The following is a 14,528-nucleotide window of genomic DNA, read 5'->3' as shown; positions in this document are numbered from 1 at the left end:
CATATGATTTTACAAGTAATGTTATGCATTTTATTTATATTATCATCTAACTATTCTTCAGTTCCATTGTACTAGCGGAATATCCCATTGGTCCGGTTGATATGATTGGTAAGTTCTCTGAAATATTATCACTTAGTAATCTGCAATTTTTTATTAATTAAAAATTCAGTAAAGATTGTTCACTGCTAATATTATTTTAATTGTTTCTTTTTCAGCCTTAATTTGCAGAATATACTAAATGAATCCATTTTAGATCACCATACATTGTGCAGATTAACGATGGGTGTGAAGATGAGGATTATGCTAAAGCAAGTAGCATGTTTGAACTTTGAACGAAGACAAGCACAGTAGAAGAAATCCCCAAAAAGGGATTTGAAAAGAAGATTTGTAATCGAATCATATGTCATCTATTATATCTAAGATTTGTTGATATACAGTACCGTAGAGCAAGAATATGCTTAGTTGTATTATTGTTTTTATTATTATTATTTTGGCTTTTTCTTCTTTACTTCTTAGTGTGTATATCTTGCATATACAATCAGCAACTGTTCAATGCCATTTTATATGTCAGCCTACCCAAAAATATTTATTTTATGTCCAAAAAAAAAAAAAAAAAAAGTTTCACATTGAGTCATTTTTGTGAAAAATATTGTTATTGGTTGTATCTGAAAGCACGAATTGATATTTTGAATTTAAAATTTGAACAAATTTAGTTTAAAATTAAATTTTCTTCAATTTCGAATCCAAACTACCAATTCAATATTCCCAAACATAGTAAATTGCATTTATGCTAAAAAAATTTATACAATAATTAAATAAAGTAATTAAGACTAATATATGGTATGCAAGATGAAATATAATAGAAATCATACCTAAATGGAATAGTCATAAAAGGAAATAAAGGAAAAGAGGATTTTTCCCCCTCTTATTTGTGGGACTGAGATCCTCCCATTTACTGCAGAGGATCTCAGTCCCTATATGAGACTCAAACACCAACAAGTTTGGTATTAACGGATAAGACCAACTTTATTTTTGGACGTGTTACTAATAGAATCTGATTTTGAATACGTTTTTAACATATTAAAATCTTTACAATGATTCATCAAGGTTGGTCCGGGGCTCTTTTCAAGATTGAATAATGGAAGTAACCTTTAGGACTTTTATAATAAAATTATTTCATTTTACAACAAAGTTTCAATGCGAGGTTTGATGATATAGGACGTGTTACTAATAGAATCTGATTTTGAATAGGTTTTTAACATATTAGAATCTTTATAATAATTCGTCACGGTTGGTCCAGGGCTCTTTTCAAGATTGAATAATGGAAGTAACCTATAGGACTTTTATAATAAAATTATTTCATTTTACAACGAAGTTTCAATGTAAGGTTTGATGATATATAGGAGACCGTGTTTGGAGATATCGATAATTGGTGCTTACGATTAGGCGATTCTGGTGTCTCCTATATGATCTCTAACAGTAGAAGTATCATGATCGAGAAATAATTTGGTGGTTCTAAGATATAATGAGTTGAATTTCATCATGCAAATGTCAAATTGATAGCTTTCATGATGATAAGATGGTTCGGGACAATTTGAAAATTGACATGGTTCCAAAATTCTAATTTGCGCGATTTCTCAAAACTAAACCAATTGGGTGGGCCATTTTAAAGTCAAATTATGCAATTGAATGATTTATGATCCAAAATGATGTTTTGAATTCTTTATTGGGTTTGATGAAAGATTATGACCACCTAATATTGATCAAGGTAGAAACTAATATATTTGAAACCCTAATTAAGGTTCAATTTGGATAACTTTCATGATTGAACAAAGAAAATGATCCAAAATGTTGAATAATGATGAAATTCATATTTGGGGTAGATTTGGAATCTTCAAATAAACTCCTTAATCATGACCATGGATGGACTATATGAAGTCGGAGTGATAAAAGAGTGGTAAAAAATATGACATGGAACAAGATGTGGTGTATACAATAATATTCACGCAACTTTGTCCATTCTTGTATACAACTCATAATTGAGCATCACCAGTTGACGATGTCAAGTTTCAACGTGAAGTTGCAAAGGTTAAATAGACAGACTATATATTAATACAAGATCGATTTTAAGATCACTCAGAGAGAGAGAGGAAACTTGGTGTTGATTTAGAAAGAATTTCCAAGGACACACATGACTATCTTGGTGCTGATTTAGTAGGGGTCATTGTTTAGTTCCTCCATGTGACTCCCTTTGCCGCATATAATTAATAAGAGCATCTTTAGTAACTCTGAAAAAAGGAAAGAGACTCTAATTAGAATTCCTCTAAATTCAGTTTAACACATATATCTAGCTCCTTATATACATATTGGCTTTGAGGACATAGTAGTAAAATTCATAATTATATAAATTAATATTGACTTTGAGGACATAGATGTCTAACATGAACTCTAATGCAATAATCTACCTCCTTCCAATTCATATGGTTTACGAAATATGCTAAATGGAAGTAGGTAGATTCTAAAAATATTTATGCTGCCTATGATGAAAAAAATATATATATTTTTATAAGAGAATCATCATTATATTTAAAATAATGAATAAATTTTTTAAAAAATATTTGCAATTCTAATGTGTAGGAAATTATGTGATTGCTTTATAGATAATTATGTAAAGTTTAACTTGATCATTCATTCTTTGCTTTATGACCAAATCCTATATGCAAACGAAGAAATTTCCTAAAATAGGTAATGCTTGAGGGTGCCTTTGGGCCTCGCGTCATCATCAGTTTCCGCGGTCAAAGTAATTCCAAGAACAAGGAATAAGACACATCAGCAGCCACAATTTTACTAAAATTATATACGCAGTAGTTCTAGCTTCCTAACCATCCACCACGTGTCCTCCTATTATGTCAGCACATTTTTTCACGTAAAGGTTTAAAATTCACGCATGACAATTGAATTCATCAGATCATGTGATCATCTGCTCTCTCTCTCTCTCTCACTCTCTCTCACACACACACACGCACACGCACTCATGAGACCATCCACATGTTCATTAAAAAACGAGGTGCTCGGCATGATTCTCACCATCCCCAACCCCCCAATAATTGATCAAATTAAGCCTACTAATTTTAATACTTGGAATGCTTCTATGTTATATTAGGTGGTTGGTCAATGATCATCAACCACTTGGTCGCTTGATTAATTAGACCACTTCAACCATTTATATGACTTTGTTTGACTCTAATGGTAAACAATTTTTCGTTATTTATTATTATAATTGCTTAAGTAATGTTTAATAAAAACTCTTATCATCCTTATCAAGTATTTTGCATTTTCAATAACAAGACAAAAAAATACAAGCTGATATGATTATAGATCGAATAGCTGAAGCAGATATAGTGAACCTAAATCATGAGTATTGTGTCTCATTTGATCTTCTAACATATAGTACTGTAACAAAAAAATACGCATCAACCTTCCTTTTCAACAACTTAAAAACATTACCATATAATATAACGCATTTTAAGATTAATTACTTATAGTTTCAAAATTAATGTAGAGAAAACTTTCTTAATTGGAGGCTGCCATCATCCTTTTCACCATCTGATGGATATTGCCATATATGAACCATATGAAGCAATAATTGGAGCACTATAGATCTGCTCAATCATCATCCAATTCATATATCATAAATGCATCTTATGACTTTGGATAGGCATCAATTGTGGGAGGTATATAATATAGAATATCATGTATAAATCAACTATATATTGACATGACAACATGGTCACACAGCCAAAGGAAAGGTCCACTAGTACTGGTGGAGTGACACGTCAGCAAGCCCACTAGCTATAAATATAGGGGAAATAGACATGAAGCTAAAACCAGAACCACCAGCTATAAATAATACACTTCACTTCTAGTACAGTCTGCACAATTTTTACCCTAGCTAGCTACCTACTTTCTCAATGTCACCTAAGATAGCAGCTGAAAGTTCGCCGGACAAGGTGGTGGTGAGAGAGTACGACGAAGAGAGAGACAAGGCGGCAGTGGAGGAGCTCGAGAGGCGGTGTGAGGTTGGCGGGCAACTAGGGAAGGCGCCTTCGTTTGTCACTGACCTCATGGGGGACCCTCTTTGCCGCGTACGCAACTTCCTGTTCCATGTCATGCTGGTGAGAATTCAATCATCTCATCTCAAAGCTAGCCTATTAAAATTTTGAATTAATTTAATTATGTTGTAATCATTTAAAGTAACGCAGTGGTATGGACAGAATTAAAATGGTAGTCACATTTTTGTTTGCATGGTACGTCCACATATAATTAGTAACAACCTTCTTTTTAAATTAATTATGTAGTTGATTTGATGATGTGTTGTGAACAGGTTGCAGAGTATGGAGCAGAGAAAGAAATTGGTGGGGTTATTAGAGGTTGTATCAAAACTGTGACAAGAGGAAAGAATGACTCGAGTGGTTTCCCACTCTATGTAAAGCTGGCTTATATTTTGGGACTAAGGGTTTCGCCTACACACAGGTTTCTTTTTCTCTCTCTATATATATATCCTTCTCTCTCTATACAGTGTTTAGATTTCTATGAGCACACAAACAAAGAGAGAGAGAGAGAGAGATCTGCATGTGTGCTTAAATACCAAAACAATGAAGGAAATGGTGTACAAATTAAGAAAGCAGCTCTCTTTGGTTAATACTTTTGGAGTATTTCCTCTTTTAAGTCTGCAGTAGGAGACTCACTAAAGGTGACACTAGGACTTAAATAATGCATGTGATTTATTAGTGATTGGGTGTGTTCACAATCGCAAATCATCCAAGAGTGTAAAGTTAAGTATAAAATAATTAACGAGTGGGTTGATTCTTCAATCACAAAAAAGAAGAAGAAAACAACTCTCATGGATGTGATTTGTTGGCTACAATTGTAAGAGTGTAAAGTAGTTAACAGTGAGTTGATTCTTCAATTGCAAAAAAACAGAAAAAAAACAAAAAAAAAAAGTAATAATAAAAACTCTCTCATGTTTGATTAATTTGTTCACAACTGAGTGCATTCGCAATTGCAGATCATCATAGTGTAAAGTAGTTAACGGGCGGGTTGATTCTTCCTTGAAAAAAAAAAAATCTGTGTCATTCATGTGCTTTGTTAGTTTCTAAGATATACCACCACCACAAAACAACGATTAGATTCCACCATAAAGAGTACATATTGTTCCTCGTATCCTGAAAAAGAGTTAACACTGCTAATTTACTTGCTTAGCTGATAAATTCAGCTTCCTGCCACGGGTGGGCTACTCTCACACACACAACAACATTAAACACGTATTCTCCAAATTATCTACTTTGGCCATAGCATCCACTGCGTGCAATATATATCCCCATCAGGGCCATCATATAGTACTGCGTGCAATATATATCCCCATCAGGGCCATCATATACTGCGTATATCCATACATATATATATATATATGATATAACTCCTTTATTATTTACCAAATTGCATTCCTTGATTAATGGTCCACCAATGCAGCACACCCTGTGCTCTTATGTCACCTCTTCTTAATTTGCTTTATTTTCTAAACTTTTTTATTTTTATAATTAGTTCCATATATCATTGATCATTATTTAACATCACAGGGCATTGATACTCTAAAAATCTTGATAATACATAGAAAAAGAAAGCACAAATGAGATATATATTAGGTGCATGCATGTAACACTATAGTGGGATTTTCTTATCGGTTTATATAACAATGATAAATATACACACACACACACACACACAGAGTACTGAACATATTCCGTACATTATTGTATATTGTTTAATCCAAAGCAACCTTTAATCAAATCATTATATTCTTATAAAATGTTCCCTACTTTTTCATATAATCCCACTCCACTTTCCTAACGTCGAGTGTACACTGTACAATTGGAAAGCGACTTAATTAACTAGCTAGAGACATTATTAATTTATTCTTATAATTTTGAAAAAATGCAGGCGGCTCGGAATTGGCTCGAAACTGGTTCAACATTTAGAAGAATGGTGTAAGAAAAATGGCGCAGATTTTGCTTATATGGCGACAGATTGCAGCAACAAGCCTTCGATAAATTTGTTTACGCTAAAATATGAATATGTCAAGTTTTGCAACCCTACCATGTTGGTGCACCCTGTCCATGCCCACTACAAGCCAATCGACTCGAGTATTGCGATAGTTCAACTGTCACCACAATTTACAGAGTCAATCTATCTTAGAGTCTTCGCTAACTCACAATTTTTTCCCAAGGACATTGATGTCATTATAAACAACAAGCTCAATTTGGGCACTTTCATGGCCATGCCCAAAAAGTACCTCCCCAAGTGGTACACACAAAGTGGCACTTTACCGCCTAGTTTTGCTATATTAAGTGTGTGGAACACCAAAGAAGTGTTCAAATTGCAAGTGAAGGGGGTGTCTGCGCTAACGTACGCATGCTGCGTAGGAAGTAGGGTTTTGGACAATTTGATGCCTTGGTTAAGGTTGCCCTCAATTCCTAATGTTTTTAGGCAATTTGGTGTTTATTTCTTGTATGGGCTTCACATGGAAGGAAAGGGCGCTTCGCGGCTCATGAAGTCACTATGTGACTTCGCCCATAACATGGCTAGAGATGATGATGGGTGTGGGGCCCTGGTCGCTGAGGTGGGCCAGAGGGACCCTGTTAGAGAGGCCATTCCACATTGGCGGAAATTTTCTTGGGTTGAAGACCTGTGGTGCATAAAGAAACTTACAACCGCGACGCAGGAAGCCAATGGGAGCTGTGGGCCGTCTGATTGGTGTAAATCACAGCCGTCTTCCTCGGTGATCTTTGTTGATCCACGTGATTTTTGACACTTTGTACCTCTAACTCATACACAAAAAAGAAAAAAATTGTTTTATATTGTCAATTAGTTAACCATTATCCGATCAAATATCAAATAAATGACTTTCCGTGCATACATTATAAATAGTGCAAGATTATGACCAAAATTAGTTTGGAAAATGAATATGACAAACACCATCATCCCACTAGCTTGCTAATCCAAAGAGTACGATGTCTCATTTTTTTTAAAAAAAGAGGGTAAGAGTCCTAACGAGAAAGCATACAATATTTTAAGCATGCTTACTACGTTGTTCTCTCATCTAATGAAAATTCCTTAATTTTGTTAAAAATAATTTGTTAAAAATAAAAAATTAATATATATATATATATATATATATATATATATATACTCTAGGACTGTTTGGTTTCGGCCAATTATATGCATACTGATACGTAACTAAAAAACTAAATAAAACTGTCACATTCGATTGTATGTCATTATGTAATTGACAAAAATCACATGATCCCGATCATATAATAATTTTCAATTAAAAACTTTTCAATTGAGACATGTAAATTTGGATATTTGTGTTTCACTTTTAAATTTCTTTAATATAATAATAATGAAAATGAAGAATGACTAAGCACGGTGATATCTTTTGAGTGATGCTTATCTTGCAAGAAGACATAGCTTAAATCTTATGAGAGATTTGATGTACACGAAAGAGGAAGAGTGTATCCATTTGTCCAAGATAAATGACAAATGTGAAAGAGAACCTAGTTAATGCTCTATGGAATAATAATGAGTGTAATGAACAAAACTCCAATAACACTACACTCTTAAGCTCACTAAAGTCAAAATCCCTTCAATGATGTGCCTTGAACAAAAATCTTGTTCCATTATTTCTGTTATCCAAACTCTGCATTGTCTCTTGTTCACCACCAAAGTCACAATCTAAAAATCCCTTCAATGATGTGCATTGAACAAAACTCTTGTTCCATTATTCCTCTTATCAAAACTCCCAATATCTCTTGTCCATTTTATGAATGAATGAATGAAAGATACCGGAACGACTCGAAATTTAACACCGATGCACGTGATCTTAGCTCACTAAGTCACAATCTCAAAATTCTTTCAATGACTTGCAATGATCAATAAGACTCGTGACACTCTTTTCTACTCAAACATGCAATACCCCTTGTCCATCCTATAGGTGACAGAATATGTAAATACTTTGAACATTTTCAAGTGAATATATGTGGTGTTGCCTATCTATTCTTATACGTTCGAGATTATTTTCATTCATATCAAATATGATAAGACTTCGTAATTAAATTAAACTACTACCTCACATTATATTTACCGTAAGTAAAATGATATTGCGGTATAAATAAATAAAAAAAAAGAGTGAAAGAGAGAAAGGAAATAACCTTTTACAACTAGTACGTGTAAACTTTTGTGAATAAAAATTGATTCCCAACACCAAAATAAAAGAGGAAGAACAAGAATTAACATAAGGCACATAAGAATAACATTAATGAAAAGCCTGTATATTGACTAGTTTGTCCTGTTTCACATCGAAAACAAAGAGTTCATTTACAAATCCATTATTCAATCTCTCTCTAGATCCTTCTATAGAGAGAGAACATGTTGGCAACTATGCATATATATACACACACACACACACACACACACATACATATTGATCATAATATACTATAGCCATTATGTTAATAAATCAATCTTTAACGTGTCATTCACAAGTTTAACCTATATGTGGTCCTTTGTTCCAAAAGTTGAGTAGGTTAAAAAGCCTTCAATTCTTTTTGCTCAAGAACCAACACTTAATTTTATACACTAAAATGAATAAATAAAACAATAGTATGTAAATTGTACTACTTATAATGAATGTTAATTATATTATCCAAACATATATATATATATTAACAATTATGCTGAGAATCCAGACACGTGTAACTTTGGGAGCTTTACCACCTATAATGACATACCAGATGTCAAAACCAAAATTTATTACAAATGATAAACTTGGACCACTCTTGCAATATCACAAACACAAGTGAATAAAAGGCAACCCCATTTTTGCTTTTCATAATTTTATCTCACTTGTTTGTATGAAATACTACCACTTTTGAGGCATATATTGCTTAAAAAGAAAGTATGGGGCTCTTCTAGGCCTCTCTACCAACCTATAAAGAAATGACAGTGACATCCAGACCTAAAAAAAACCAAAAGGAACTGATTGAGAGGGCACTAATTAGTCCATTTGTGAACACTTCCTCTTTTAAATTGGTTAGTATTTTAAGTCTAATTATATATTATTTTTTATAAAGAATTAAGTAGTTGGGTATTAATTAGTAACTTAATTAATAGAGGCGCTCAGTTCTAGTGTGTTTATGTTTTAGTGTGTTCATGTTTGAGTCTCCTCCCTAATTTGTCAAGATAAAAAAAAAAAAAAAAAAAAAAAAAAAAAAAGAAAAAAAGAAAAAAGAATTAAGCAGTTTAAGTAACTAATTCAGGTTTCTCATTCAGTTGTAATTAATTGATCCAAAATTATTGAATTCAGAGAATATACAAACGGAAGTCGAACTAGAGATTCTTTGCACTCAATGTATTCTCTCTTCCCAATTACTATAGAGGACCTCTCTCCATCTATAATTTGAGCTTGAATAAAATTCCGCTAGGGTTTTATTCTCTCTCTCCAAAAGTGTGACATGTGTTAGTGTTTTAAGACATGCCTAGTTGAAGGTTATTTATTTATTTATTATTTTTTTATACATACTAGACATGCTATTAGTTATGGGGTAAATACTAATACTCTCTTTTGAAATGTTGAGAAATCTTGAAAGTATGTTAGTATATCATAGTACTAGAATGTTTTCCTAAAAGTATTATAGATTTCTTGTCAGATACATGCTAGCATAGTCTTAAAACTATAATACCATTGTCAAACCATGCATATGATAATGTTTACAAATTACACCCTAATACGGCACTTGCCATATTTCGATTTGTGATTTGATAAAGTTAACTGAAAAGAGATTGCGAGGGTCCTAGCATTTAAAAGTTTTTGTGAAATTTGATTCATCATCGTCCATTCACCCGTTCAGTCATATTTTTATTTTCTCGACGACAGTCAAGATAACCGACAAAGAGAGGCCTGCATGATAAACCCCACCATATGAGTGTGGCAAGCAAGTCACTGTGAGTAGTTAGTTATCCAACTGTCGCAAGGAATATAACTGGCTGAAAATACCCATTTTTTCAGAAAATTGGACATTTTAATACTCATCCAATTATGGTGACGAGCACATCAATAACCCCTTCCAACAGTAACTTTTGGTTAATGCATTGGCCGGAAGACCAATTTCGACTACTAGAATCATCAGCTTTTGTGCTTTTCAACAACAGTTCAGATGACCGGTTACAACAACCGTTCAGATAGATTACACATTGTTGAACTTAGTTGAACAATCATTCCTTTCCTTTTTTCTGGTTAAAACCTTTTCTAATCATATTGAATTTAAATCATCATCTCGCAGAATTTCCCCAGATACCATTGTATAACTTAAGAAAAGGTTCCCGCTGAAGATGAGATTCAGTAAAATCCAAGCTGCGACTAGGAAGCTGAACAGTTCTAAGATTTCAGCTGCTACATATCAAAATACTAGAGTGTCTACTCGATATACAATCTATCCTGGTGAGTTGTCCAAAGACGCCAGCTATTTTTGGGTTGACAACAGAAATCTCTTGTAATGATTGCATGAGTTAGTAGAAATGCCGGCACATTGTAGTACCACAGAGAAGATGTATGTCACTGAGATCAAGCAGTATCCTTGTTAGGATTCACATTGTGGACGCCTTAACAAAACCTGAAAATCTGGACAACTGGTCTTGTAGAAGATCCTGTGGGTTTCCTTGTTCAACCTACACAAGGGCAGAAAAAGTAAGATCCAAAATTCTCTTACTCAAGTAGCATTGAACTCATTCACAAAAAAGTAAAAGATAAAAGTAGCAGCAAACACTTATTTTTTTCCTAGTCGGTACTCACACACATGCCTCCAATGAGGCTCAAACCCCAGACCTCTCTTTGAGAAGCAGGGGCCCGATACCGCTAGGCCACTGGCCTGTTGGTAGCAAACACTTATTTAATTAGTGACCATGAATGCTAATTAAACACAAACTGCAATATGCCCGTAGCAACATAAGGACATTAAACTATACATAACTACTTAGCCAGGTAAGAACTTGACTATAGGAGCGTGCCTCTACGAAACTTGGAAGTGGTATGGCTTGTCTAGACCATGCTAAACCGACTGTACAGATGTGTGCATGGCGTATCTGTATAGTGTTGAATACCACTGGATGGCCTGTGTGACTGCATTTTATCCTCTACCGTGCTGGTTTGTCATTGTCATGGAGTTTTGATGCTTGTTTCTGTGACGAAACCCAGTTTCAAGTGTTTGTTTCCAGTGGTTATTTACGTTTCCTGTTCTTTACTTGATTGAGTAATTTGGATGGTATTTTGCTGCTGCAGTAAATGATTCCGTTGTTAACATGTGCTACTTCACACATCTGATGGTTCGGAGTTTACTTGGTAAGTTTTTCCAGTCCTCGTTTAACTCACTAGGAGGTCACAAATTTTCCTCGAGACAACATTTTTGAATGCTGTTTGCATCTAAGCTGTCAAGTACCCCCCTGATGGGACTATTGAATGATTAAAGGCCTGACTAGTGACAAAAGGAAACACTAACAGTTTGCAGGAGATTATTTTGAAACTCTCTCTTCTGTGTTCTGTTTTGATTTTCAGTAATGGGTTTGTTGTATGAACTGCAATAAATCGTTGGCCTTTTTACTAGAAAAGATAAGTTTTATTTCAACTGAAATAAAAGGTTGGCCTCTTTACTAGCTGTAAGAGTTAGGGTCAGATATAGGAATTAGGGTCGGGTTTTTTTTTTTTTTTTTTTTTGAAAGGTAAAAGAAGGCAAAGATTAATTAGGGTCGGGGTTAGAGATGTGAAGAAGAAGAGAGATGAGTTTTGGGAATTTTATGTGTAGAGGTTTACCCTCTCTAACCCATATATATATACTATTTGGGAACTACAATGAATACACTCTTGGAAGATATACCAATTATGATATATATTAAACAAAAAATACATACTCTATGTTTTGATCTATGAGATTTGCCAACTCAGTCCTATTGACCTAATATACCCCACCTGCTAACTCTACCATTGTCAGTTTTACCTGATGAGATCCCCAATATCGCCATCTCCAATGTCCTAAAGATTAGTAAATGCATTGCTTTTTCAAAGGTAACAGAACACTTGTAAAAGATGACAAAATGGCAAGCATACCAGGATCCCCTGATCAAGAATCAGTATATTGTTCATGTTCAAAACTGTGGAAATGCGATGTGCGATTGTGACCACTGTCATGCCTCTACATTCACTAGCTATGGCATCCTGTAGTTTTGAAGCTGTTTGCGTGTCTACATTGGCTGTGCATTCATCCAAACACAGTACCTGAAAAGTTTAAATATTTTCAGTACTCTCTCTCTCTCTCTCTCTCTCTCTCTCGTATATGTGTGGTGTGGTGTGTGTGCCTGCACGTGTATTTTACTCTTTACCTTCGAAGACTTGAGAAGTGCACGTGCAAGGCAAAGAAGTTGTCGTTGCCCAACAGAAAATGACCTTCCAGATTCTTTTACATGAATATCCAGTCCCCCCGATGCTTCTACTTCCTCCTTCACATGGCATTTATCTAGAGCCTTCCAAATTTTTAAGTCATCACTCCCCCGGAATGGATCTAGATTATCCCTGGAATTTGCATGGTATAGAAACAGATGCCTTTATTAATTAAGATAGTTAATATCATCAACTATAACTCACAATGTAAATGTTCATATTAGATCAGTAGAAAAATATGACACTTGATACTCTATGCTGAATGAACAAGTATTTATCAAAGAACATGCGAAGTTCCGGAAAATACCGTAGCGATCCTTCAAATAAGAATGGACTCTGGGGAACAACAGCAAGATGTGAGCGAAGATCTCTCGCAGAAACATCAGCAATGTTTATTCCATCCACTAAAATACGTCCTTGACATATTGGGCTGAGGCGGAAAATTGCATTCAAGATACTAGATTTCCCAGCACCTGTCCTTCCAACTATCCCAACCTGATTGAGTACAAGCATGCTAATCTCAAAGCATCGATAATTTAAATAATCGGAAAGGTTTTACATTCATGACAGATTTATGGTCAAATGACTTAAATTTCTCAAGTACTCATATCAGGCAAAGTAGATGCTTACCTGTGTACCTCCTTCAATGGTGAAAGTAATATTGTGCAGTGCAGCAGGCAAAGATGGCATATATCTCAGAGTTACATTTTGAAACTCGATATGTCCTTGCAGTGGCCAACCTACTTCCAATTGTTGGCATCCATGGAGATCTTCTTCAGGGATGTCCATATACTAGAGCCAAGGAATCAACACATTAATTTCTGGGGAAAATAAATGGTTAAAATTAGTTTCTATACATACCTGAAGAACCCTCTCCAGAGAAACCATTTCCTTCTCTGTTTCAGTGAAGCTTGTTAAAAAACTTCCCAACAAAGATACAATTGGAGCGGCATAAGAAAGAGCCAAGCCCACCTATTGACAAATAAGCTATCTTAGAATCTTTTGCTGGTGACAATGTCAGGGTTATTACAGTATTTCAAAGAGTTCAGTTTATAATGGCAAAAATATTGGAATCAGAGATGGCTAAAAGTTGAAGACAGTTGAGGGCTTAAAGAACATACCAGTCCAGGGGTACCAAAATTAATGGGCAAATTTCCTTGAGATCCAATAACAGCCAACACAGCAACAAATGAGATAACAAATGCTGCTAAGAACTAACATGGTTAACTGGTTAGTTAATGATTACATCAGCTTCAAGATATTGTATGAAATTACCAACTACCAAAGAATAAAGGTTACATATTGGGACTTTAGAGTAGAAGTAAAAGGAATGAAGTTAACAAAGGAATGATAAATAAAATCACCAACAAGAAGGTAGAGGACACACTTAAGAAGACGGGGAGTAATAAAGCGGTAGGCCTGAGTAATATACCCATGAAAGCTTGGCTAACACTAGGTAAAGTAGGAATTGAGTGGCTAACAAGGTTATTTAACAACATCCCAAAACAAGGCATGATGCCACATGAGTGGAGGAAAAGTACAATAATACCAATTCACAAAATAAAGGGGATATAGAAAATTGTGGCAACTATAGAGGAATTAAATTAATGAGTCACACAATGAAAATATGGGAAAGGGTAATATAAAAAAGGTTAAGAAAGGAATCCAAGGTATCCGATAACCAATTTGGATTCATGCCGGTTCGATCAACAATGGAAGCTATATACCTACTTAGACAATTGTTTGAAGATATAGGAGTAAGCAACAAGACTTACATATGGTCTTTATAGACTTAGAAAAAGTGTGTGATAGAGTCCCAAAAGATATAATTTGGTGGGCTCTACCAAGGAAACAAATCCCTTCACAAATCATAAAAAGCATCCAAGATATGTACATGAACACAAAGACTAAAGTCCATATCACGTGTGCTGAAACTAGTGAGTACTCCATAAATGTAGGATTGCACCAAGAATCGGTGTTA

The 14,528-nt window shown here is 34.5% G+C and overlaps 2 protein-coding genes across 8 annotated transcripts in view; one reads left to right on the top strand and one right to left on the bottom strand.

The window, feature by feature from the left end:
- The first annotated feature begins 3,969 nt into the window (after positions 1 to 3,969).
- On the top strand, positions 3,970 to 6,871 carry LOC132286946 (probable N-acetyltransferase HLS1). Its single transcript, XM_059789389.1, has 3 exons — positions 3,970 to 4,175; positions 4,385 to 4,533; positions 6,001 to 6,871. The coding sequence occupies exons 1-3, from the start codon at positions 3,972 to 3,974 to the stop codon at positions 6,866 to 6,868; spliced, it is 1,221 nt and encodes a 406-aa protein (XP_059645372.1). The 5' UTR covers positions 3,970 to 3,971; the 3' UTR covers positions 6,869 to 6,871.
- A 3,311-nt stretch (positions 6,872 to 10,182) lies between these two features.
- Positions 10,183 to 14,528, bottom strand: part of LOC132284322 (ABC transporter C family member 13) — a 45,703-nt gene continuing 41,357 nt past the window's right edge. For 5 of the 7 annotated variants that reach the window (XM_059786412.1, XM_059786414.1, XM_059786415.1 and 2 more), the window contains 7 exons: positions 13,669 to 13,761; positions 13,409 to 13,519; positions 13,178 to 13,339; positions 12,855 to 13,042; positions 12,490 to 12,679; positions 12,218 to 12,385; positions 10,183 to 10,785 (listed from right to left, as the gene is read on the bottom strand). In XM_059786412.1, the coding sequence (XP_059642395.1) occupies positions 10,705 to 10,785; positions 12,218 to 12,385; positions 12,490 to 12,679; positions 12,855 to 13,042; positions 13,178 to 13,339; positions 13,409 to 13,519; positions 13,669 to 13,761 (993 nt within the window). In that variant the 3' untranslated portion in view covers positions 10,183 to 10,704. Of the gene's footprint in view, positions 10,786 to 12,217; positions 12,386 to 12,489; positions 12,680 to 12,854; positions 13,043 to 13,177; positions 13,520 to 13,668; positions 13,762 to 14,528 lie in introns of those variants that run through there. The other 2 variants (XR_009472248.1, XM_059786417.1) reach the window with 2 other exon arrangements.

This window comes from Cornus florida, unplaced genomic scaffold, assembly GCF_030987335.1.
Source record: "Cornus florida cultivar Cherokee Brave unplaced genomic scaffold, ASM3098733v1 CherokeeBrave_3.0.0_Hap2_Chr11, whole genome shotgun sequence".
In the NCBI taxonomy this organism is placed as follows: Eukaryota; Viridiplantae; Streptophyta; class Magnoliopsida; order Cornales; family Cornaceae; genus Cornus; species Cornus florida.
This window is presented reverse-complemented; position numbering and strand designations above follow the sequence as displayed.